The sequence below is a fragment of the Paroedura picta genome, chromosome 8, assembly GCF_049243985.1.
Source record: "Paroedura picta isolate Pp20150507F chromosome 8, Ppicta_v3.0, whole genome shotgun sequence".
Classification (NCBI taxonomy): domain Eukaryota; kingdom Metazoa; phylum Chordata; class Lepidosauria; order Squamata; family Gekkonidae; genus Paroedura; species Paroedura picta.
The window spans coordinates 62,491,555-62,514,533 of record NC_135376.1 but is presented as its reverse complement, the minus strand read 5'-3'; the positions used below and the strand labels follow the sequence as shown (position 1 = coordinate 62,514,533).

General features: G+C 40.0%; 1 protein-coding gene across 2 annotated transcripts in view; it reads right to left on the bottom strand.

Annotated features, from left to right (window-relative positions):
- The window catches only part of DOCK1 (dedicator of cytokinesis 1), a 474,081-nt gene that overhangs the window by 55,824 nt on the left and 395,278 nt on the right, over nt 1-22,979 (bottom strand). For both annotated transcript variants that reach the window (XM_077350091.1, XM_077350092.1), the window contains exons 39-44: nt 16,219-16,308; nt 10,227-10,331; nt 6,386-6,527; nt 5,969-6,047; nt 5,119-5,203; nt 3,096-3,182 (exon numbers count right to left, since the gene is read on the bottom strand). In XM_077350091.1, coding sequence (XP_077206206.1) covers nt 3,096-3,182; nt 5,119-5,203; nt 5,969-6,047; nt 6,386-6,527; nt 10,227-10,331; nt 16,219-16,308 — 588 coding nt within the window. The remainder of the gene's footprint in view (nt 1-3,095; nt 3,183-5,118; nt 5,204-5,968; nt 6,048-6,385; nt 6,528-10,226; nt 10,332-16,218; nt 16,309-22,979) is intronic.

Here is a 22,979-nt window from a genome sequence, read left to right as displayed (position 1 = left end):
TTGAGGCAGAGGACATGTAGAATGTGTAGGGGTGGGATTGGAGGTGAGATTAGTTCACTGAACCAGAGATCTGCACAGGTCACTAAAAGAACAACCATCAATGTCAGGGAGTATATCTGGCAGGGAGTTCTAAAACCAAGTTGTATTCATCATTCAGTATGTTTAGTAATCTGATGAGGAAGGAATTACTGCTTTTTGAAGTACATAGATATGCTAGCCCTTTGGGCTAGTAATCATTGTTGTTACACTTACATTTTTGCCTTGGTTTTGAAGACTTTTCACTAAATGCATTGTTCTCAAAACTCAGATCTTCTATTAAAATCTACGCCATTTATGGAGTTTCATAGTAGTTTCAGCTTATTGGATCCTGTTGATCCTAGCTGTCTAAAAATACTTAGTTCAATTATTCTTTGTCTATGGTTCTCCCTCTTGTGACCTCATTTTTGCCCAGGAGATTCTTTCATTAGTTCTTCTGGTTTTCCAGAACTCTGAGACTCTTCCAGAGAATTAGGCAAATACATTTGGCATTACTAGAAGTGACTGCTGTGAATGAAATCCACACTCTTGGAACCTCTGCTTAGCCACTTTGTGAGGCCACTTCGACCAATTATGCACGGGGGGAATAACGCACATTCGGGGTGGAATGGCGGCGACTAAAATCACCGATAACGCATGGAGCCGGCTGCAACCGGCCGCAGCTTCGGTGCATGCCACCGAAAAAGCGAAATGCAGAAGAAAGCACAGCTTCCGGGTGACCGGGGCGCAACCAGAAGCGGCGCTGGGATCGCTGCGTGCATAATCGGTTATTCTGGGTTTTGCCGCCGTTGCGCCCTGTCCCGTGCTTCGCATCTTCCCCCTCCGCGTTTTCCATGTGACCCGAAATCGCCATTTCGGCGGCTGTGCATAATGGGCCTTTGTGAGGCTAGATGTGGGAAACTGAGATAAGTCCTTGTCGATCATGATTTATGGATCTCCCTTTTCACGGATATACATTTGAGCCTTCTGTCAGTTAATTTTTTCATTTTTCAATGTTTATACACATACAAGCTTGGTTCTAATTGGTTTTATCATCTATTATATTGTGCTGTTTATTAGCTACCTTTTGAGTCCCTGACTGGGAAGAAAGGTGGAATATGAGTGGTGTAAATTTTAAAAAATCCTTATTTAAAATGTACTCAAATACTTTATCCTTCCTCATCTAGCCACAACACTGATAGGTGGCCCCTTTCTGACTAGAACTAGTAGAATTTTAAATTCAAAACTCAAATATTTGCCATAAACTACATACAACACTTCATAGGTTATGGCTCTTTCAACCCTCCAGTTCCAATTCTATCCCTTGCAAAACATGTTTTAAAATGAATTATATGATTTTTATGAGAATCTCAGTATTTGTATCAGGAAATAAAACTTAGAATTACATACATCTAGGAACAGTCAATTTTGTGTCAAGCTTTCATCTGATAAGATTATTCAGGAACAGCTAATCCAGCTTTGGTAGCAAATATATCGTGCACAGGTCAAAAGTTATCCTTTCTTTCTTTTTTCATTATCCGATTGGTGGTGATAGTATGGTCTTTAACCCTTGCATACAATAGGCTTATGTAAAAACACTGTTTGGAACATTTCTGCATTGTTCAATGCCACGTATGGCACTAAACAGTTCAGTGCAGAAAAGTACCTGTCTAGAGGAGCCTACATCCTTAATTCAAAAAATGAAGACGTTTTTAATTAGCTAGGATAGGACTGGAGACAATATCATGAAGTGTAGCATCATTATTATTTGGATACTGAAAAGGGACAATTCATTACACATGTTTCATTGTTTAAAAACTGTAGGCATTTTGTTACATTTTATACAATACCCAGTCAAAAGACTTTGTTCACTCAGTTTCTTATCAATCTGAATGAAACTATACATTCCATTATTCTAAAAAAATCTCTCTTAAAAAAATTTATGTAAATCTGAAAGAGAAAAACTGATATATTGCCAGAAAAATTAATTCACATTTGTGTTTCCCCATAAAAATGATATAAGAGGAAAGGAAAAACCCACAAATGTTCTGAGTATATAAAACTGCAGTTTTTACAAAAGATATTAAAACTATTAAGTGTTATGCAAATGCATTCTGAATAAATTATCTATGTATTTTAAAGTTCCTGCTTTCTTATATAGATGCCAACTTAGCAGTATTTTAGAAAAAACTGAATTAATCTAAAATTAAAATGGCTTTTATGCTGTGACATCTAACAGCTTGATAGAAACTTTTTTAAAAAGTTGCCCATGAAATACTAGGGTTTTTTAATATACAAAATTTCTCAATATGAGAATACGTAGCAAATGACTAGAGTTGCAAGCTCCAGGATGAGAAATACCTGGAGATTTTAGGGGTGGAGCTGGAGGAAGGTGGGGTTTAAGGAGAGAGGGAATATCAATGGGTTACAATGCCCCAGAGTCCACCTTCCAAAATGGTCATTTTCTCCAGGTGAACTGATTTCTGTCATATGGAAATCACTTGTAATCCCAGATTTCCATCCTGGCAATTGGAAAGCCTAAAGAAGAGGCTTGTGTAAGCCACATGCCATACAATAAATGATTCTAAATGCAAAAAGTATGGGAGTATCATTTCGCTGAATAGCTGCAATGAAGCACAAACCTCTATAGAAAGTCACTAAGAAATTAACCATTAAATCCTATGAAACCTAGAATTTACAGGTCGTTTTCTTCAGGAAAGGAAGAAGAGTGGGTCTTATATGTCACTTTTCTCTACCTGAAGGAGTCTCAAAGCAGCTTACAATCACCCTCCCTTTCCTCTCCCCACAACAGACACCCTGTGAGGTAGGTGAGGTTGAGAGAGCCCTGATATTACTGCTCAGTCAGAACAGCTTTATCAGTGCTGTGGCGAGCTCAAGGTCACCCAGCTGGCTGCATGTGGGGGAGTGGGGAATCAAACCCGGCTCGCCAGATTAGAAGTCCACACTCCTAACCACTACAATAATAACATCAAATATAAGCACAAGAAACATATTAGAGATTTTTAAAAATAACTCTATGATTAAGATACCTTGGTAAATACCACCAGAATTGATCTTACCATAAAAACTGATTTGACTTCAAACCATCTTAAAATCCCAGGTAATTTATACCCCGTCACATAAATGGTTCTTTCAATCCACATATTCTGCAAATTTGAGATAAAAGTTTTGAAGTATAATATTAGCTGATTGATAGTCTTCAGCTTAATAATTTATATTTCTGTTATCACAAAACACTTAGCCATAGATTAGATTTTTAAAAAATCACAAATCTAAAATAATGCCCTATGTGCCTGACAAATCCTTGTGTGTAACAGTTTGCAGTGAACACCTAATATATGGTCAAGAATTTGCATATGTGCTATTCAGGTACATTATGAATTGTTTCTTTAAGCGTTGTGAACTTATATAAAGCAGGACTGGAAAACTGGCAAAAGAGAGTATAAATAAAGTCCCCTTTCTGGTCTCTCGATAATATGTTTTTGAGCAGTTCAGTGGCAAACAAGCCATAACAAGATGATCTATTCAATTACTCTAGTTTTGTTAATGTTAGTGGATCAGGCAGTGAATATAAAACAGCTTTCTCAACTTTTCTACCATTAAGAAACCTCTGAATTTTTTTTCAGGCTTTGAGTAACCTCAGAAGTGGCACAATTGCACAGAACATGCTTAGGAAACATAGCTATGTACATGTCCAGCCAGGGTCCCTCCCTTTCCCATCCCATGCAGATCCATCACTGGTCACTGGAGGGGAGCAGGTCATCATGACCATATATGGTCATATTACCCAATAAATTTTTAACAAATACATTTTTAACAAATTTATATATATAGATAAATAACTAGATTGCTAGATAGACAGATAGATATAAACTTCTACCCATTCAGGAAACCCTTCCAGGACCATCAAGAAATCCCAGGGTTTCATGAAACCCTGGTTGAGAAAGCCTAACATATTAGATATTATTGATATTAATTAATCACTTCTTGGCCTTTTGGCTAAGATCATGTGTTGTACTATTAATTTACCTGGGGAAATAACCATGTAGTTTTATTTAACATGGTGAATCACACAGTACCACTGTGATTTTGCCATCTACATCAAATATCTATACCAGACTTCAACCTTAGTATTAGAACATTACTGAACCTTAATGTTCTAACATGGAAGCTGTTTATTGAACTAAATTTTCACAGTTCCTATGTACATCAAAGTAGGCAAACTATGTTGCAGATTTCCTTGGCAATCCTTTCAAGGGCCCTTCTTCTCAGAATTTACATTTATTTGTTCCTTGCCAACTGTTTCTGCCACGGCACAAAAAAGAAAACAAAGTATTTGCCGATTAAGAAAGCACACTATCCTATATTTGCTATGGTATGGTTTCATATAGGCTACAGGAAAATGCTTTTAATAAAATCTGGTCTTAGCAAAGTAACTTTTGAAATCCCAGAACTTTCTTAGAATTCATAAATGTAAAGGAAAGTTCATATTAAAGGTCACATTAATTTACACTGATATATGATAAGTAAAATCATAAAACTTAAATTTTACTAACATCAATCCTCTAAACTGCTGCAACTAGAATCTGCACTTTAATGTAATCCAGCTTTAGGATGCTTAGGGCTGATCCTGCGTTGAGCAGGGGGTTGGACTAGATGGCCTGTATGGCCCCTTCCAACTCTATGATTCTATGATTTAGTTGACCTGAAATGTCATCTTTAAGAGTTGTAGCTCTATTTTTCTCACACCAAAAGAGAATCCCGAGCAGGTCAACACAGAAGACATGTTGTTCACTGGAGCTTACTCCCAGGATATTGTCCTTAGTATTTCAGCCTGCATGACTAACAGGGCCACCCTAAGCACAGTTCATGGTGCAACATTCCTTAACGTGGCAATGTATCCACTGAACAACTTAAAAACACCATATGTTCCAGCTGAATTAACCAAATTTTTAGTACTCATCATAAAATTATATATGTTATATTTACTATTAATTAAAAACCCAAGATAGCTATTATTGGAACTCAGTAAAAAGTACTTCTGATAACCATTACTTTATACAGTACAAATATAAAAAATACCGCAAATTCATTGTCAGGGTTTTTCTCTCCTTTTCTAATTGGTCGTGAATACTCAAATCGCTGAACCTCATTCACCCTGTAGAAACTAGAGGGGGGAAAAAAGGAAATATACAGCTGAATACATATTTTCTTATATTAATATGCATAAGCATTACAATGAGTACAAGCAATTAACATAAATATATCTGACCAAGTCATGTCACTACAGTGACTCTGAAATCACCAACTGTATCTCAAAAACAGCTCTCCGTCTGCCAATGGCTGCAGACTAATTTAAAATGATTCTTATGGATGCATTGATCTAAATCGACTGTAAGATTAATCACTTATACTGTGAGAGTAGTTCTTCAAGTAATTTCTTCAGATGGTTTCCACAGAAGGATAGACTTATGTGGTTTCCCTGTTACTAGGGCAGCTATTGAATTAGTGCAATGGCTACAGGGATTCCACATGGCCATTTCCTTGCCCCAGTCCCCTAATAACCACATTCCCTACCCTGGACCACTGGGACTTCTCCATTTTTTACATTTACAATTAAAACTACTATGGCTATAAAAGCTGGGAATTCAGAGGCTGTATTATGCATATTGGCAGAATGTTATATTGTTATAATGTTATTCTAATTAAAAAAAAATACAAAGATTTTAGAGTTGGGGGGAGGAAATGGCCATGAAGAGGATAAGGGAAAGGAAAACAGCTGCTATGTGGGAAGAGGAAAAATCCCAGCCAGCAATCATATAGACTTTACAGCAATCTGTCCCAAAATTTCTGAGCAAGCAGGTTTGAGAAACCAAGTAATGCATCCAAACAGATTTAAGTGTGGAAGGCTTTAAGAGTAAAATAATCATACCTTAAAATTTGTTCTGATACTGGCTTGTGAAACTTTGCTGGCAAATCAAGTTTTGGTTTTACAGTGAAGCACTGAATATCTGAATTTTAGGATTAAGAACTGTAAAGATAATAAGTTAAAATGAATCAGAAGAGAAACAGTTTGAGGACTGAAAACATATGATGTATCAACTTCCCTGGTGCAGCTCTGGATATGGTCAAAACTAGAATTGGAGGCCTCCTGAGTCTCTACGTACTCAACCTTGATCCATGATGGATGAAAGGTAGAATATAGCTAGTAAATAAAATAAACATCAACTGAAAAATGAACATGCTACATACATACAGATTATATACTAAAAATACATAAGAAAGAGAAAGCTCGTATGCTATCAAGGAAACATACTAGCTACATCTATAGGACATTTTTTAAGGATACACTGTCCAGGAGAATTTTTAATGTCTTCGCCTGGGGGAGATGTTGTCTTCATCTTTTCAGCATTTGGAAACTGAGTTAACAACCTTGCTTCAAAATCTTCACGACGCTCATATTCTTTTCCTCGATAAATAAAAACTTTGTGCTGTAAACAAATATACATTGGAATGTGTGTGAACCAGAGATCTAAAACCAAGAACCAAATATACAACAATAGGAAAGAACATCTAGCACACCCTGCCTCTAATTTCTGCAATGACAATTTTGAAAGCATTTGCCTGACATAATTAATTTATCAGGGATCTGAAGAACTTGCAGCTTTAAATCTGTAAATTTGGTCCCACTGGTAAGTTACATCAGTAGTGTGGGAGCTGCTGAAAAATGGGCTGAAGTGGGTGTCATCATCACATATCCCTCCCATATGATATATAATTTGAGACAAGCCCAATGAAGCCAGTGAAGCTCTTATTCCCAGTCTAGTTTCTAAGGCTAGATAGATAGAGGTGGGCAGAGAAGATATGTTTACCTTCTTTGTGCTTAAATATAAAACTGTAAAATTATAAGTAGCCTCCTTTTAGCTATTTAAAATTACCAAGTAATACAGTATACACTTTGCCTTCAATCTCAGGTTCAATCACTGCCATCTTAAGGGTTTGCCTTGCTGTAATTTGTTTGTTTGTTTATTGATTGATTGCATTTTATACTGCCCTCCCATATGACTCAGGGCAGTTTACAACAGAGATTCATTACATATACATGCTCCAGTATGAAACAGTACAATATACTCCAGAATCAGACTCCATGAACTGTCTCAACATCATGAAATATATAACCATTAACCATTTAACATTTAATTGCAACCCAACACAAATGCAACATTTAACCATTAACTATTTCACCATTTAATATACCATCTGACCATGGCCTGACAGGTTGACTGGACCGAGGATTGCCTCGCGGTGTTCTAAAATTGTTATGGAGCACTATGTGCATTTAAAATATTTGATCAGTACGTTTAGTAGGGGATGAAAACTGAAGTGATTCAGCATTTTCAAAATCATTTTGGAAAGAAAAAAAATGTGTTTTAACACTAGCATCCTGCTTTCTTTAAAATCAGTGTGGTTGGCTAGCCATGTTTCAGATATGTCTAGAATTTGCTAGTGTACAGGTCAGGTCTAGAATTCTCCCAGCATTACAACTGATCACTAGACTGCAAGGATCACTTCCCTTGGAGGAAATGGCAGCTTTGAAGTGTAGACTCTATAAAAGCAAGCCTCAAAGCAAATCATGCTTGCTTTGAATTAAACAGAAGGCTTCACTGGATGTGGGGGAAAACAAGATCAGCCAATCGGATGAGGGCAGCTGGCTATTTTACCCTGTTGCTCCCTCTCTCATCCTCAGTCTTCTTGCTGTGGCTGACCAACCCACCCTCCCTGGGGACAGCACAGAATTAGCTGGTCATTATGAATGGATAAGAAATTTTTCTAATGGAAATTGGTAGCAACCTCTTTTTTTCATGTTCCATGCTATTTCATGTGGGATGGGTTTTCTCATTAAATAGGCCTGGTTTTAATAACTGGTGAGGTCACAACTAGTTGGAAGGATTGCTTTGGATAGGTAAGGTTAATCAGAAAGCACCCTGAGATATCTGCTTGATGGACGGCGTGTCTGGAATAAGCCATTGCATGCCTTGTGACTAGGTGCACTATGAAGCAGTGCCCTCAGTGGTGAGTGGCATCTTTTGAACCTGGTAGTAGCCTTGAGGCAAATCAGGGGAGAGGGATGAAGCTGGGCACCTCTGTGCACTAGGGATATGCAGGTGGTGATAAGCAAGGCCAGCAGAAAAGCCAATCAAGTTTGGAGTCAGGATTGATCTGTCCAACAGGCAGACAATGTGGGTTCTTAGCCCCTCCCCTTGAAAAAACTCAGCGTACTGAAATAAGCAGTTTTGTAGACCAACCATTTAAGTAAACTGAATACAGTTAAATTACTGTATTTGCTGGCATATAAGACTACTTCCCCCCCCTGAAAAACATGCCTTCAAGTGGGGGGGGTCATCCTATACATCGGGCGCACTTCAGTTGGGATAGACATAGCTGCCCATAGTGGCCTCCCGATGCCTGCTCACCTCATTCTACATACCATCCAGTATCGCGCGGTATCCAGCGCGGCCGTGGCGGGTCATCAGCGTGGCTGCGGCGAGCATCAGCAGCGAGACAGGGGTGCCAGCCTTTTCGGCGTGACCGGGCCGTTCTGCTCGGTGGGAAGCAGCAGCACTCTGGCCCGCCCCTTGTCTACGCAGTGCTCATACATGCGCACTTGCGCACTAGTGCTGGTCACAGGGAGATGTAGGGGCAGGCCGGGTATATAACAAACTCTATATTTTGAGTGGAAATGTTGGGGGGTCGTCTTATAGGCCCAGTCGTCTTATACGCCGGCAAATACGGTAACTGAACCCACAGTCAGTTTCTAGCATCTTCATTTAAGGGGTGCTGGGGCAAGTACATTCCTATTGAAATGTGCTCATCCCAAAACTCTGCCCTTTCTAGAATAAGAAGTGTTGGTTCTTACATGCCGCTTTTCTCTACCAGGAGTCTCAAAGCAGCTTACAATCACCTCCCCTTTCCTCTCCTCACAACAGACACCCTGTGGGGTAGGTAAGGCTGAGAGAGCCCTGATATTACTGCTCAGTCTAGTCACAGCACCAGCATTTCCAGGGATTCCCCAAGCAGGAGTTGACAACCAAAGATATGTTTGAAAAGAATTTCATTCAGGAGAAGTGATAAATAGAAGAATCCAGCTAGGATGCTATTTATATTGATATGCATGCGAGTTTCATGGTTAATATTTGACTTGTAAATACTTTCTGATGTCAATTTAAAAAGTATAAGCAGCAAAGTAATAGAGTCAGGGGTTTTCAGTATCAGCTTTACTAAGGAGTGTGCAGTCGCTTTGCTTGGTCTAGACAAATTATAAAGACCAAAAATTAGGAAATTGTGTACTTTATTATGTGCCCATATCTTGAATATGTGATTTGTTTAGACTCTGGAATGAATTAACTCCCAGGCATTTAATTCAAATATTCAGAACAGCTCTGTCACCTCTCTTGTGATTACTAATTATTCTCCACAGAGTTTTATTGAGAAACTCCAGCAGATAATTCTGCCCATAGAGGATATTGTGAACTGTATTATAGAGTGCAGGGAACAAAATGATTGGTCCAAAGGCTGGTTTTGTGATTATCATCTCATTTTGGTGTGAAATGTTTTTCAGGGATTTTAAGGCAGAACTTTACCATCTTGCTCTGCTAAAGCTGCCAGGCAATGCAGCAGTAAGATATTTAGCAGCCTGAAAGGCATAATCTGCTCCACCTTTCATACTGAAAAATCAGGAACAGCCCTATGTCACCATAGATCAGTGGTGGACCACTGCAAAAGCTATTCAAGAGCACTTAAATTCATTTCTTTGATATTTTGTGACAATGCAGTATTCTCCCAGGATCCCATGAGCTCAGTCCTTATTAACAACTTTCACTATGGCCCACATTCAATTAGTACCAGATCTGCAAAATCAATGCAGATTCTTTTCTATACCATCCTTTTCAGGCATTTGAAACACATACGATTTATGAATACAAATCAAATGGAGAGTTTCTTCTAAATACAATAATGAAGCCAAGAATGGATTTAAAGTACTGAGGTACTTTCAAAACCTCTGTATAAATATTTTAAAATGCATTGGCTCTCATCAATGTGTTGCAGTCAAAATCCTTTTCAGAATGAGAAACATGACATTTTCCAATGTAACTATCAGTTGTCCATCAAATGAGGAAAATAACACTTACCCGCAGAAATGTAGGAAATCCTTGTCCATAGTATCCAACTGCAAAGTAATCTGGTTTGGGTCTAATTACTTTCACAATACTTTCATAAAACTGTGCTTGTTTTTTCTGTGCAGGAAAAAAAAGTTTTTAAAGTTACCTTTAACTGGATATGTAAGCACTTTCCTGTTAAAATGTATCAACTTATTTATCAATAATAGCATCTGCAAATATTTGATGGATTTCATTTTTGTTTATGCAAGATGTTAACATTTGTACCTATCTGAAATTTGATGGACTGAATATATTTTCCCCAAAGCACCAAATTTCAGTTATTACCTTACATAACATAAATTCAGGGCAATCATCAATAGGCCCAGACTCCTATAATAAATTATTTTTTATCCTTCATGCTGTGCTTAAATAAACTAGCTCTGAACAGAGAATTCAAAAAGACATAATCCCATTCAAATATTCCAAATCAAAGTAGCAGCACAACTTAAATTTGTGCATATGTTGGGGAGAGAATCTCTATGGAAGATGTCATTTCAGACTGCTGAAAGTTGAAGCACCTTAACAAGGATTCTAGCAATTCAGATTTTCTTTAAAGCAGCAAAATGTTTTCACAAAAACATAATGTTTGATCTTATGTTCAGTAAAACTCAGCCTGTATGTTACAACCTCCATATATCAGTGTCTTTTAAAATGTGTTTCCCTTTTTATTTACTGGGGCTTAAATGTTGTGGAGCAATCCCAAGATTATCAGATCTTTTTTTTTTTTACTAAGTGTCATGCTTTCATGAAAACATTTTCTTCTCCCAGTATCTGCAGATTTTCAGAGATACCATGTGAGAAACTGTAATCAGCAAATACTTGCTTTCTCCAATGGAGAGTCATTATGAGAGGGCAAGGTAAAAATAAAGCACAGAAACATTTAGGGAGGACAAATAAGAAGAGGAAAAGGTTTTTAAAAAATTCTTGTAAAGAAGGAAAAGCATAGAATATGGTAGAAAAAATAATTCAACAGAAGTGAAGCTAAAGTGGAAGAAAAATAAACCAGTAAAGCCAAACAAAGTAACAGAACAATGACAATAAGGCAGTGAACAACAACAACAACAACAAAATCCAGCAAAAACTATCAGTGGTATCAGAGAAAGCACCTTTGGTTGAACAGCAGCTATTCTACGCTCTCAAGTCTCTTCAAATAACTGCAGGAAGCCCTTTACCAAAAGCTTCTGAGAAACGGTTGCTGTTAAATAATGACAGAATGGCCCCATGGTTTGGTGAACCCTATACACAACATTCAGGGAACTTATCCTATCAGGCTGAATGGAAGCATATTCAACAGGCACTCCCAAAGTCAAGATAAGCTCAGAGGACATGAAAACTCTCTGTCCCAGTATGCATTTTGAGGTTGCCATCTCTGGGTTGGGACACACCTAAAGACTTTGGAGTGGAGCCAGGAGTGGGGCAGGATTTGTGGACAGGAGGGACTGCAATGGAGTACAATGCTATGAAGTCTACCCTCTAAAGCAGCCATTTTCTCCAGGGGAACTGCTCTCTGTCTGTAAAACCAGGGGATGCCAAGGTCCCACCTGGGACAGGAATCCCTAATGCAGCTTGACACGACCAAGACACTGAACACTATCCAAAGGCTACTATCTCCCTGTCAACAGAGTTGCAAGGTTTTGCTTTCCTTTATATCACATTATAACATTTTAGACAATGTCTAAACACCTTCCATCAACTCTAATGATGACATTGTGTATCATGTACTTGCTATGACCCTACTCACAAGGCCTTATCTGTGTACCCTTCAGGGTACAGAGTGATTGGCTAACATTCTGCTTTTAGCTTAGGAACTGTGGTTTTTTTGTCCAGGTTGGGGTTTTTTATAAGGTTTATAGGAATGCATATATGTTTCCAGTTGTGTCCCATTATAGCAGCTATTCTAGCTTTTACCATGGATACACTGAGTTTCCCCAATACATTATGGCACACTTCATCTAGTGATTCATGTCTGGGCAGAAATTTTTAAGTGACAAGCAACCCACACATAATTTTTAATTATCAGACCACCCAAACAGCTATTGTAGATAGTTAACATTACTAGAACATCACAAGACACTTTGATATACAGTAAATCTGAATCTTGAAAATACTTGGAAGTGCCAAGCCTGCTTGGGTTTATGGTAAAAGTTACATTTTTGTAACATGCATTACAAAAAATGCTTTTAAGATTAAGGAGTCCAGCTTCATGTGCTTCTGTTAACAGATATGATATTTTAAAACTGACACTTTACCTTGGCTATTTTTAAAAGTTTTATAGATGCTTTTATTACTGCTTTACTCGGCTGCTGTTTTAGACAGTTCAAATATTTTAAGTATGTTTTATAATTTTCTAAGATATTAAGGAAAACATTAAGGGTTGCCATGATGTCCCTCCTGGCAACATTCGGAGCATGGGGGGAGTTACCAGGAGAGGTACAAAACAGAAAGTCTGCAGAACTATAGGAAGCCAAATGCTGCTGGCCACTTCTGGCCTCCCACAACTTCTTCAGTCCCATTATGCCTGATCATCTGTAATCTGCGGCCTTGGTCAGTGATGGCCATGTTAGTCTCTTGTATAAAAACCAGTTAAATGTACAGTTTTCGTAATTAAAGGAAGAAAGAAGTCAGGTTTCGCAGAGATTTATATTTATATTTATATACCGTCCTCCCCAAAGTCTCAGGGCGGTTTACATGAAACAACAAAATGGTACAGGTAACAGATGTACTGGAATCACTGTTGTCCCATTGGTTTATGAGTGATCTGGATTTAGGAGTGAGCAATTAAGTGTTCAGATCTAAGAGCATAAAATTATTCAGGACTGTAAAACCAAAATAGACTGGGGAAAGCTCCAAGAGAATTTCTTCAAACTGAATGACAGGGCGACAACTTGGGAAATGAAGTTCAATGTTTAAACAAACACTATGGTCTTCAGGGCTTTTTAGGTTACAAAGAAGGCAGAGTAAGGGAAGGCGGAGTTACACAGCTCTCTGAGAAGCTCAGAAACTCAGAGCTCCTGGTCCACGGAGGGGTCAATCGCGGCTGTGATGGACAGAAGCAGGCTTGGGTGCAAGGTAAAAATGCCAAAACCATATCCAACTGAAAAAGAGCTTCTCATTTGGTACGTTACATTTCACAGTGAACCATAGCCATGGTTTACAAATCCACCGCAAACCATGGTTTCTGCCCAATCACGAACAGTGGTAGTTGGCAGTCACTTAAAATATTAAATGAGGACACTTCTCCATAGCAAATACATACATTGTAAACAACATACTGTGTGTGTAATAACCAAGGCAGGATTTCAGCAGTTTATTTTCCTGTCACCTGTCTTATTCGTAGTGTAAGACTGACTGCAATTACTTGTCCAGAGTGCTAACAGGATATATGCAAGGACATATAGTATCATTTTTGGTAGTTGTTCAGCAAAAACAATTTACAGCTATCTATGTATGTATATATGCACTGCTTCTGAAACAGGCATAAGCCAGTAATAAAACTGCAGAATTCTTTAATACAAATATGAATTGCATTCAGTCTCTTATTAGCTTCTTCAGCTGGCAAATATCTCTGCAAGTATTATAAAATGTGCTCTCAAGTTGCAAGGCAAGTGTTACTGGATTGCAAATAAAATGATAAGAAAGAAACTGAACTTGTGTTCAGGCATGGGAGTAATATTGGTTCATTTGTCAGTTAAAGAACAGTGCAAATAACACAAACAGCATCAGAAAAGAGCTAAGACTAAAGGCAAAGCAATTTAGAAATCGTCCTTTTCCTGCCTGAAATACCATTTACACAATGAAAAAAAAAAGTTCTTGCTTTAAATGGACAGCACTAGCCACTGTTCAGTCATGTTCTGCATTACACGAAGGCTGTTTTTCAAGATAAGAAAAATGAAAAAGCTGGAGTACTGGATGAGGCTTGGAGGAAACCAATACCTTTCATTCTGACTATAAGAAACCAGGTCAGACATAGTTTTGTGACATCATGTCCAGGATACATATTCAGAGCAAAAGCCTTAGCCAGGACCCAGTAACAAAAAGGACAAAAAAGGGCACAAAAGCCATGAGAATAAGCAGTAAAATTGCTCCTCACATAGGCAATGAAATTCTAATATGCTTTAGAAATTAACTGAACCCTAAGCTCCTTTCACTAGGCTTGACTGTAATTAGTTATTAAGTCCTTGCACATTATAGAGCAGAATGTGCACACTTTTCTGTCAGAAAGGTTGTTAGCTGAGCTGTGAGCAATAGGTTCAGAGATCCTTCTCTATGAAGAGTATATAGCAGGAGAAGAAAACAAACCATTGTCTGGGATTATTTGGGGAATATTTTTTTTAAGGCAGACAATGAATATAAACTTGGAATTGCTGTATTAAAAAGTGGGAGCCTCACAGGACTTGCTGGGGGCATCTATTCTTCCCTCCCCCATTGCTCCTTTCTCCCTCTCATAAACATCCATGCATAGCCTCTCCCCTTTTCCTGTTTCCTTCTCTGATTCTCATTCAGCAACCAACCTCAGAGACTCAAAGCAGCTTATATGATTGTATCTTCCCCACTTTGTCTCCTACAAGTCTGTTAATTACTGCCAGGCTTGGTCCCTCTGAGTCCTCCTACCCCTTCCTTTGCCTTGCTTTTTACTGACAGCCAAGGCTTAAAGGCTAGCAATTTAGTTGTGGCAGCCTAGCAATAGCCACTGTGGCCCATTCCGCACTGGTAGCGCCGTTCTGGGCTGCCTCCAGTTCTTTGCAATGGGACAGTTAGCCCCACCTCTTCCTGGGTCCAGACGAGAGAAGATATTTCCTGGTGAACCTGGTCCACCCTGGATTAGTGCCTCCACAGCCAGGGTGGAGAGGTCCTGCCATGTTTTGTGGCAGCAGTGGCAGGGTGTGCGGTATTTTCACGAAGGTGGAATTGCATAACAACACAATCCCACCTTCATGAAAATTTTAAAAATGTCCCAGTTGGTGCCATGCTGTGGCAAAGCTGACTGGGACATTTTTTGTCCCTTCTGGGATTTGTAGGTGGGGGAGGAGCCATGCCTGGAAGGCCCAACTCTTCCCCTTCCACAGGGGACTGGCCTGTGGAATATCCCTGTTCCCTCACCACGGGGCAATGGAGTGTCTGATTTGGACCAGGCCGGCACAAATATAATGTGGAAGTGGAGAAGGTGCAGAGTATAAGGAAGATCTGATGCCTGGGGACCAACCCCTATGAGGAGATGATGAGGGACTTAAGAATATTCAGTCCGGAGAAGAGAAGGTTGAAAGGGGACATGATTGTTGACTTTAAGTATTTGAAAGGCTGTCACTTAGAGGAGGGCATGGAATGGTTCCTGTTGGCAGCAGAGGACAGAACTTGTAGGAATGGATTTAAGCTACATGTAGAATGCATTGTAGTGGCCTATGACTGGAAACAAAGTCTTATACAATACATGTATATTGGTAATGGTTAGATATCAGGAAAAAAATGTTCACAGTCAGAATAGTTCAGCTATGGAATTGAGTGCCTAAGGAGATGATGAGCTCCCCTCACTGGCAATCTTCAAGCCGCAGCTGGAGAGATAATTATCCTGCATGCTTTAGGCTGACCCTGCATTGAACAGGGGGTTGGACTAGATGGCCTGTATGTACCCTTCTAACTCTATGATTCTATATGTAGTTACAAGTAGCCATGCCATTAACTCTTGGAAAGTGGTTGCATTTTGAAATCAGTTCCCTTTAAATACTGTTTTATTTGAGGATAAGTAAAGCTCACTGATTACTGTCACCACACATAAATTTCTTTTTAAGCTCACTAATTAATCAACCAGCAGCCAACAATTTCCCAATAGGATCCCCACATTTTCCTGCTGATTCAAGTTAGAAAACAAACTCTATAAGTAAATATAAAAAACAGAAATTCAAAAAATGAAAATAAAACAAGAAACGGTGTATGCTAATTTACAATGAACTGAAAAGGAACATACCAGTAGATCACTGAGTTGTTCATAATCAAACATTTCATTTTCGTACTGTTCTGCAAGTTCTTTGCCCAAGGCAATGGCTTCTTCCCACATCTGTTAAAAATACAACTGAACTTCAGTCAACAGTTACATTTTAGTTAGACAAGGATATTTTTAAAAATATCCACCAGCTCCAGAAATAGATTTATATTGCACATTGACAGAAAACAATTGGGTGTATATTGTAAAATATGGAATAGACCTTCTCCCATATATTACTTTATATTTGTAGCTAAAATCCGTAAAGGGATCAGGGTATATGTGATTTCTAGGCTGCTGCTCAGTTTCTGAAGAGCGTCCACAGCTTGCATGTGTTCTGCATGCAGACGGTTCCATGTTGAGTCCCAAACATCTCAATTTACAAAGATCTCAGTTATCAGGGCTGGAAACCTTGGAGAGCTCCTGCCAGTAATATCAGATGATACTGCACTCAGGATAAGGCATCACAGGATGCCCAGATGTTCAAACTACTGGAGGCTGGGAGCTGAGATATTTTATTTGTTCCTTTTGCTGCTATATGTCCCCTTTGTTATATAGCTCCATTTCAGCAGATTTGTATGCTTTAAACAAGCCTTCTGCCTGCTTCAGTACAACTCTTCATAACTTCCCTTTGCATCAGACAACAAAAGCAGTTTTATTCATATGCCCATAGCTGATAAGCAATGGCATTTTGAATATAGATTAAAATGTCCAAGTAAAGAAAGGGATGTTTTGTAGTTGTTGTTCTGCAGTTGTGCATTAAAAGGCAGTTGACACAGGGGAGAGAAAAACCCTGCACTGTTCTTCACCATGCTTCGAAACACAAACAGGATGCATTTTTCACATTTGTATTAAACAGAAAAACCAAGACAGCAATCTGCACAATCAATAAACCTAGAACTAAAGTCAAATGATAAAACGTATTATAGTAGCACCTTAAAAGGCTTTAGCACAATCAAATTAATCAATTAATATGAAAATCTGCCTCACGGCAGAATGCAAATCTTTCAATTGTCCTTAAAGAGCAAAACAAAATAGATCAGCTGTATTCCTAGGGAGAAAGAACATTTGTTAACAGGAGCATGTAGACCAGGGATCTCAAACAAGTACTGGTCACTGGATCTTAGTGCCCTTTGCAGGATATAGTGGAAGAAGCGATCTCATAAATACATGGGTCCCAGAACACTAAGGGTTAGCACCATGAGGGTTAGCACCAAAACCTTTAACCTGATCTCGTCTCCAATTTGGAGCAGTGCAGCTGGGAGAGCACTGGTGTGATGTGGCCTCTCCATTTAGACCTTTAAAAGTAACCCCCACCCCCAAAACAAACCAATAAAAAGCAGAGTAGTAAACTGTGCCCGGAAACAAACTAAAACTTTGCAGTTGATGGAGTATTGGCCTAATATTTTTAGCATACAGGTTCTTGTAAAATGTTTAGCTGCTGTGTTTTTGGACCAAGTGAAGTTTTTGGGTCTGAATATAAAGCTGAATTCATAAAGCTACCCCATCCTGGATTCTGTAAGCAATCAGTAGCTTACGTAGTATTAGTTCTCCCTCCCAACTGACCCAGTCGCCCTCAGCATTTCTGAATCACCTGAAGCACAACATAGTTATTTATTATCATGATACTTAGGGTTATCATTCAGTAGTCTTTTTCTTTTGGTTAATTTATAAAGTCATATTTTTCTATGTATTGGAGTCCCCCATGTATATGAGGTGCCTTGCCTGTGGGTTGTCCAGTTTTTTCTGCTTTTCTGATTAAAATAAAGACCTGCCACTTTGAATATATTTCAATTCAAAACATTTGTGTGCTGCCGTTCAAACCAACTCTGGTTGTGAAAATACACACAATGCACTCTCTACTGCTGAAACTAAAAACAGCTGGTCAGATGTTTCTTTTTTTAAAAATAATGTAATCAGGCACAACATTCACAACACCAGAAAAAATGTCCATGACCAAAAGATCATTTATGAAATTCAAAAAGAGAAGTCATACAACAGTATGGTTATCAAAACCCTGTATGCCCAAGCTCTTGCTATGACTACTATAACTTCATGTTGTATGTTAGCATCTGCTTGGGCTTGTAGTGGGTGCGGGTGAGTTCACAGAAGGTTCAGGAGCTGGGGGGTGCGAAACTGTTATCTGCTTCCTCTGTCATTCCACCAGGAGGGGATGGCTGTAAATCTGGCGGATGTCTGAGCACAGGTGATCTCTGTGCTTTTGGAGCCCAGGCCAGGCTGCAGCATCTGGTGTCTAGTTTTGTTTCATCATGAGAAAAGGTGGGAGGGGGTGTCAGCTGGAGTTTTTGTACCCAAAGCTGAAATTGGGCAAAGAAGGGGGGATGTGCTGATATAGGAATGCTTGTTTTAAGATGCATTAGTCTTAGCAAAGACTTGAAGAAGTCCTGATACACTTTTTTTTGTAAAAAGAGAGCTTTTCTTCAACAAAGTCTGCTTATCAGGAATATCGACTGGAACCTCACAATGGTATGTATGTTTGGTAGTACATAGTTTGTTAGTACATCCACTAGTACATAGAATGCTAGCGGATATAAAGTGAAAGGTGAAGGGAATATTCTTTGTTGTTGAACCTCAGACCCTTCTCCTTCCTGTGCTGTGAAGATAATCCACCTGCAGATGCTACTAGTATTTTATACAGCACATTCATTAATGATTCAAAGTTTACAGAAATACTTCTAGCACGCAGGACCCTTTTCCTGACAAGTTATTTGAATCAGTCAATATTTTCATAAGGGTGGAGATGCCAGAAAATATCCAGTATGTCATTCTATATAAAACTTTATTGGGGCAAAGCTAGTTAAATACAACATTTCTGTCTGTTTCTTAGTTTTGTCTGTTTCTTAGTTTTTATACATTTTCCTTTCCAAATAAAAGTTTTACCCAGGTTCATGATACTTTTTAATGTGTAGTTTCATGTAATACCATTTTACATTAGTGCTCCATATTTCCAATTCTGAGGACTTGCCCAATGGAGACAGATTCTAAATGCCATGGAATGTGACTCTAAGCAACAATGCATATACACTTATGCAGAGAAAATATATAGGTGTGTTGTAACAGCGAATGCTACGCATACGAATTACATCATTGTACAATTCCAAAATTTCCTTTAAAAACTTCTGTATCTACATGAGGAGATCTCCCAAAATTAAATGTAAATCACTCAGAATTATATGTAAATCTCTTTTCTGAAGAGGAGCGTGGCTCATGTTTAATCATTTAATTAATACATTCTAGCACTGCAAAGATTTTCTACCAATCTTCTGTAAATAAAACAGGTACTGAACAAAGTCCTGTGAAAACTCTGGAAAAGTTTCCTGTGATTGCCATAGTAGATTTATTTGAGAAAGGGTTGGTAGATTGTCACAAGAGCTGCTGATAACCAAAATCTATAAATATTCTTGAAGGTCAATAATTCCCAACAATCTGAACAATCTGCTGCCTTTCAAATTTCCTGGCTTGGAACTTTTCCCAGCTTTGCCCAGGACATAGCAAGTCATCTAGAGTAATGAGCTGTAGTGGGCAGAAAGCACCAGTATATAGCATTTTGGCTGATGTATCCTTTTAACACAAGGGGGGGGGGGAGACCCACCTGATTTAGTGAAACAAACTCGCACTACTACAGTGAAAAATGCCCTTCTTTTTGCTTAAAGCAGGAGAAATCTGTATGGGAATATATAAAGCCTGTATGGGGTATATAAAGCTTCTTTTAAAGGAAAAGCCCTGATTCTGAAAAGCTGATCCTTTTTTTACAGGAAAGCCAGTGAGGCATTAGTGTTGCGGGTTTGGATCTCTGTTCTGCCATGGAAGCTTGCTAGCTGATCTGGGGCCTGCTGCACACTCTCAGGCCAACCTACTTCTCAGGGTTACAGTACGGATAAAATGGAAGATGGAGAACCATTTGGGGGCCCTGAGGAGAAAGGTAAGGGATAAAATAGAGATTATTATAGTTTACACTGATGTCCTAAGTAGTGTTATATCCTTCACTGAAGTCTTAGAAGAATAGATGGCTATAAATCTGCCTAGGATGGCATTGTTAAAAGATTATCAGTTCAGCTCTTAAAAAATGAAATGCAGAATTTCATTTCACATGCATTAAAAAGGTTTCATAGCAATAAAAATGAAGTGTCTGTTTCAGTGATATTGAAACTCCACCCAGTGTGATGCTAGGTGGATATATTACATTTCAGAACAGAAATATTGGTTTAAAAAACTGTAGACTCCTTAGGGTCTAAAAAAGGAGTCCCACAGTCTACTGCTAACCAGTAGCCTGCTGGCATGGTGTGAAAGACTGCACTGTTTAGAAGTGCTGTGTAAACAGAGAGGGGATCAAGAAGGATCCAGATAGTCTTGAGTGACAGGCTGTTCCAAGACATCTGATCAGTTGCCATTAGCTTAGCAGAGAAAGTCTTCTGAGCTGGATGCTTAGGAGAATTCAGTCTGATTTCAGCCATAGTAAGAAGAGTCTAGAAAGAGAAGGAATTTCCCTACCCAGTCAAACTAACTCTACCCAGAGAGTTAGCTCTGAAGTGTGAAGAGACCCCTGGTTTGGTGTGATTAGAAACTGTCTTTGCAAAACTTAAGTCAGTTAAAAAGTCAAGACAAGTACTGGTGTTTCAAGAGAAGGTGTTTGGATATTGGAAAGAGTGTATCAGCCTTCTTTCTGGAAACCAAGAGTCAGAGAATACTCAAAGAAAGTACATTAGAGTGATGGGGAAAACACTAAACCTAAAGCCTCTCAACATAACGATTTTAAGTAACTGAATACCTTAAGAAACTCACATTAGCTTTAAATGTAAGAACTAGTTTTACCTCAAAATTATCTGTATTGGGTTACCTCAGAAACATCTCTAGTTGAGATGTTGACACTGGAAGTTGGTGGGGATGCTGCATTGCCTCAGTGTCACTGCAGGGGTAAGCGCTTGATCACTGGCCTGTGCATTTTCTCCTTGAGGAATGGGCCGGAGGCACTGCTGTTGTACTGGAATCCGGCCACCTCCTTTTCAGTAGCTCTCAAATTGTCCTATCTTTAAACCGCTCCTGCGGAGCGGATTAAATAAAAGGGTAAGGGCTGTTGGGGATGAATTAGGGCAGGCCCTGTCCGGGATAAAAACTCTGAGGAGCGAATCAGGAGCCGCGAAGTGGCTCCTGATTCGCTCCTCAGAATGGCAATCCAGGGCCAAGTGGCCAATGGGGAGGCACGTAAATTAGCCACTTGGCCCGTCTACCGAACGCCGCGCCACCAACTCTCCAGTCCTCCTGAGCCGCCATACTTGCCAGATGGCCGTCGGGGAGGGGGCTTGCCCCACACCGCTGGACTCTGGGAAAACTACTTTCCCTCTGCCCAGCGACTGCCCTTGCACGCTGACGGCACTCGCCGCTACCCCAAACCCCCCCGGCCACCGCCGGCCACCTGCTTCGCACCCAGACCCTACATCCCTGCCTGCCCCAGCCCATGCCCTTCCCACCCCGAGCACGATTGTCCATCCCTGGCCGCCGCCGGCCGCCCCCTTCCCACCCCACCCCCGAGCCAACGACTTACCGCTGGACGCTTCCCCGCCTGTCCCCGGCCTTCACTGCCACCGCCACGGACAGGCCCCGAGGACTGTCAACTGCTGCCACAATGGCCCCACGAACAGACACACCGCCTCCGAGCCGCTCCGCCACCCGTGCTGCGGCACATGGCCTGCCGTCTCCCAGCTCGCCTCCTTCCACCATCCGTCGCGCGGATGCGCGCCCGGCCCCCTGGACTGGCCAGGACACTCGCAAATACAGACGACGACCGCCGCCGCTCCCAGTGAGCCTACACCAGGTCAGTCTCGCCGCCACATAGGCCCACTCCCATGCCGCCAGCCCGCAGCCCCGCCCAGCTGCCAAGCCGCCCGCAACACACCATCCCCGCAGCGAAAGCATGCTCAGGAGCTGCGAGGGGAAAGCCAGGGTCCAGCCACTTAAAGACATCCAACCCCGGCCCCGCACAAGCCTTCCAGACTCAGGAAGGGGGAGGAGGAGAAAGGCTTCTGCAGCCCCATGGACGGTGCAGCCCGCCTCACACAGCCGCCCCACGCCGTCCCCAGCCACGAAGAAGCCTTTTGGAGTCAGGGCGGAGGGAGAAGGCATCTAGCACCCATTTTATTCAAATATAAAATGGGATTTTAATCTAGTTTTTAAATATTTTTTGTTTCAGCTGGCATTCTCCCTTCTTTACTGTGTTCTTGAAATCCCTCCCCCTTCTGCAATATCAGCAGCTACATCTGGAAAGCAGCCACTTAGATTATGTACAAATAAAGTGAAATAAATCTCTTTTAACATTTTGTTCCAGAATAGTTAATGTAGTAATTGGAAATAATAACGCTAATATAGATGGACAAATTATTCTATTACAGTATACCTGTAATTACTTGTTATTCCACTAAAGTACAAGATGTACTTCAAATGTTGATTAGAAAATCTCTGTAGTGTTCTAATCAACAGGAATGGAAGAACTGAATAAAGAACACTCTCAGAGTTTTCAAAGCCTGAGATGTAATCTGCTTCTCTTAAGCTATCCATATCTGGATGAAAGACTCCCAAAGTAAATGTTTTTATATCACATATCTAATTAATTTCTTAGATTACAATAATTGATTTTGATTTATTTATTTATTGCTATCAGAGACAAGAGACCTACAGAGGTAGCTTGCCATTGACCTGTCTGTCCCGTGACCCTTGATTTCCTTATTGGT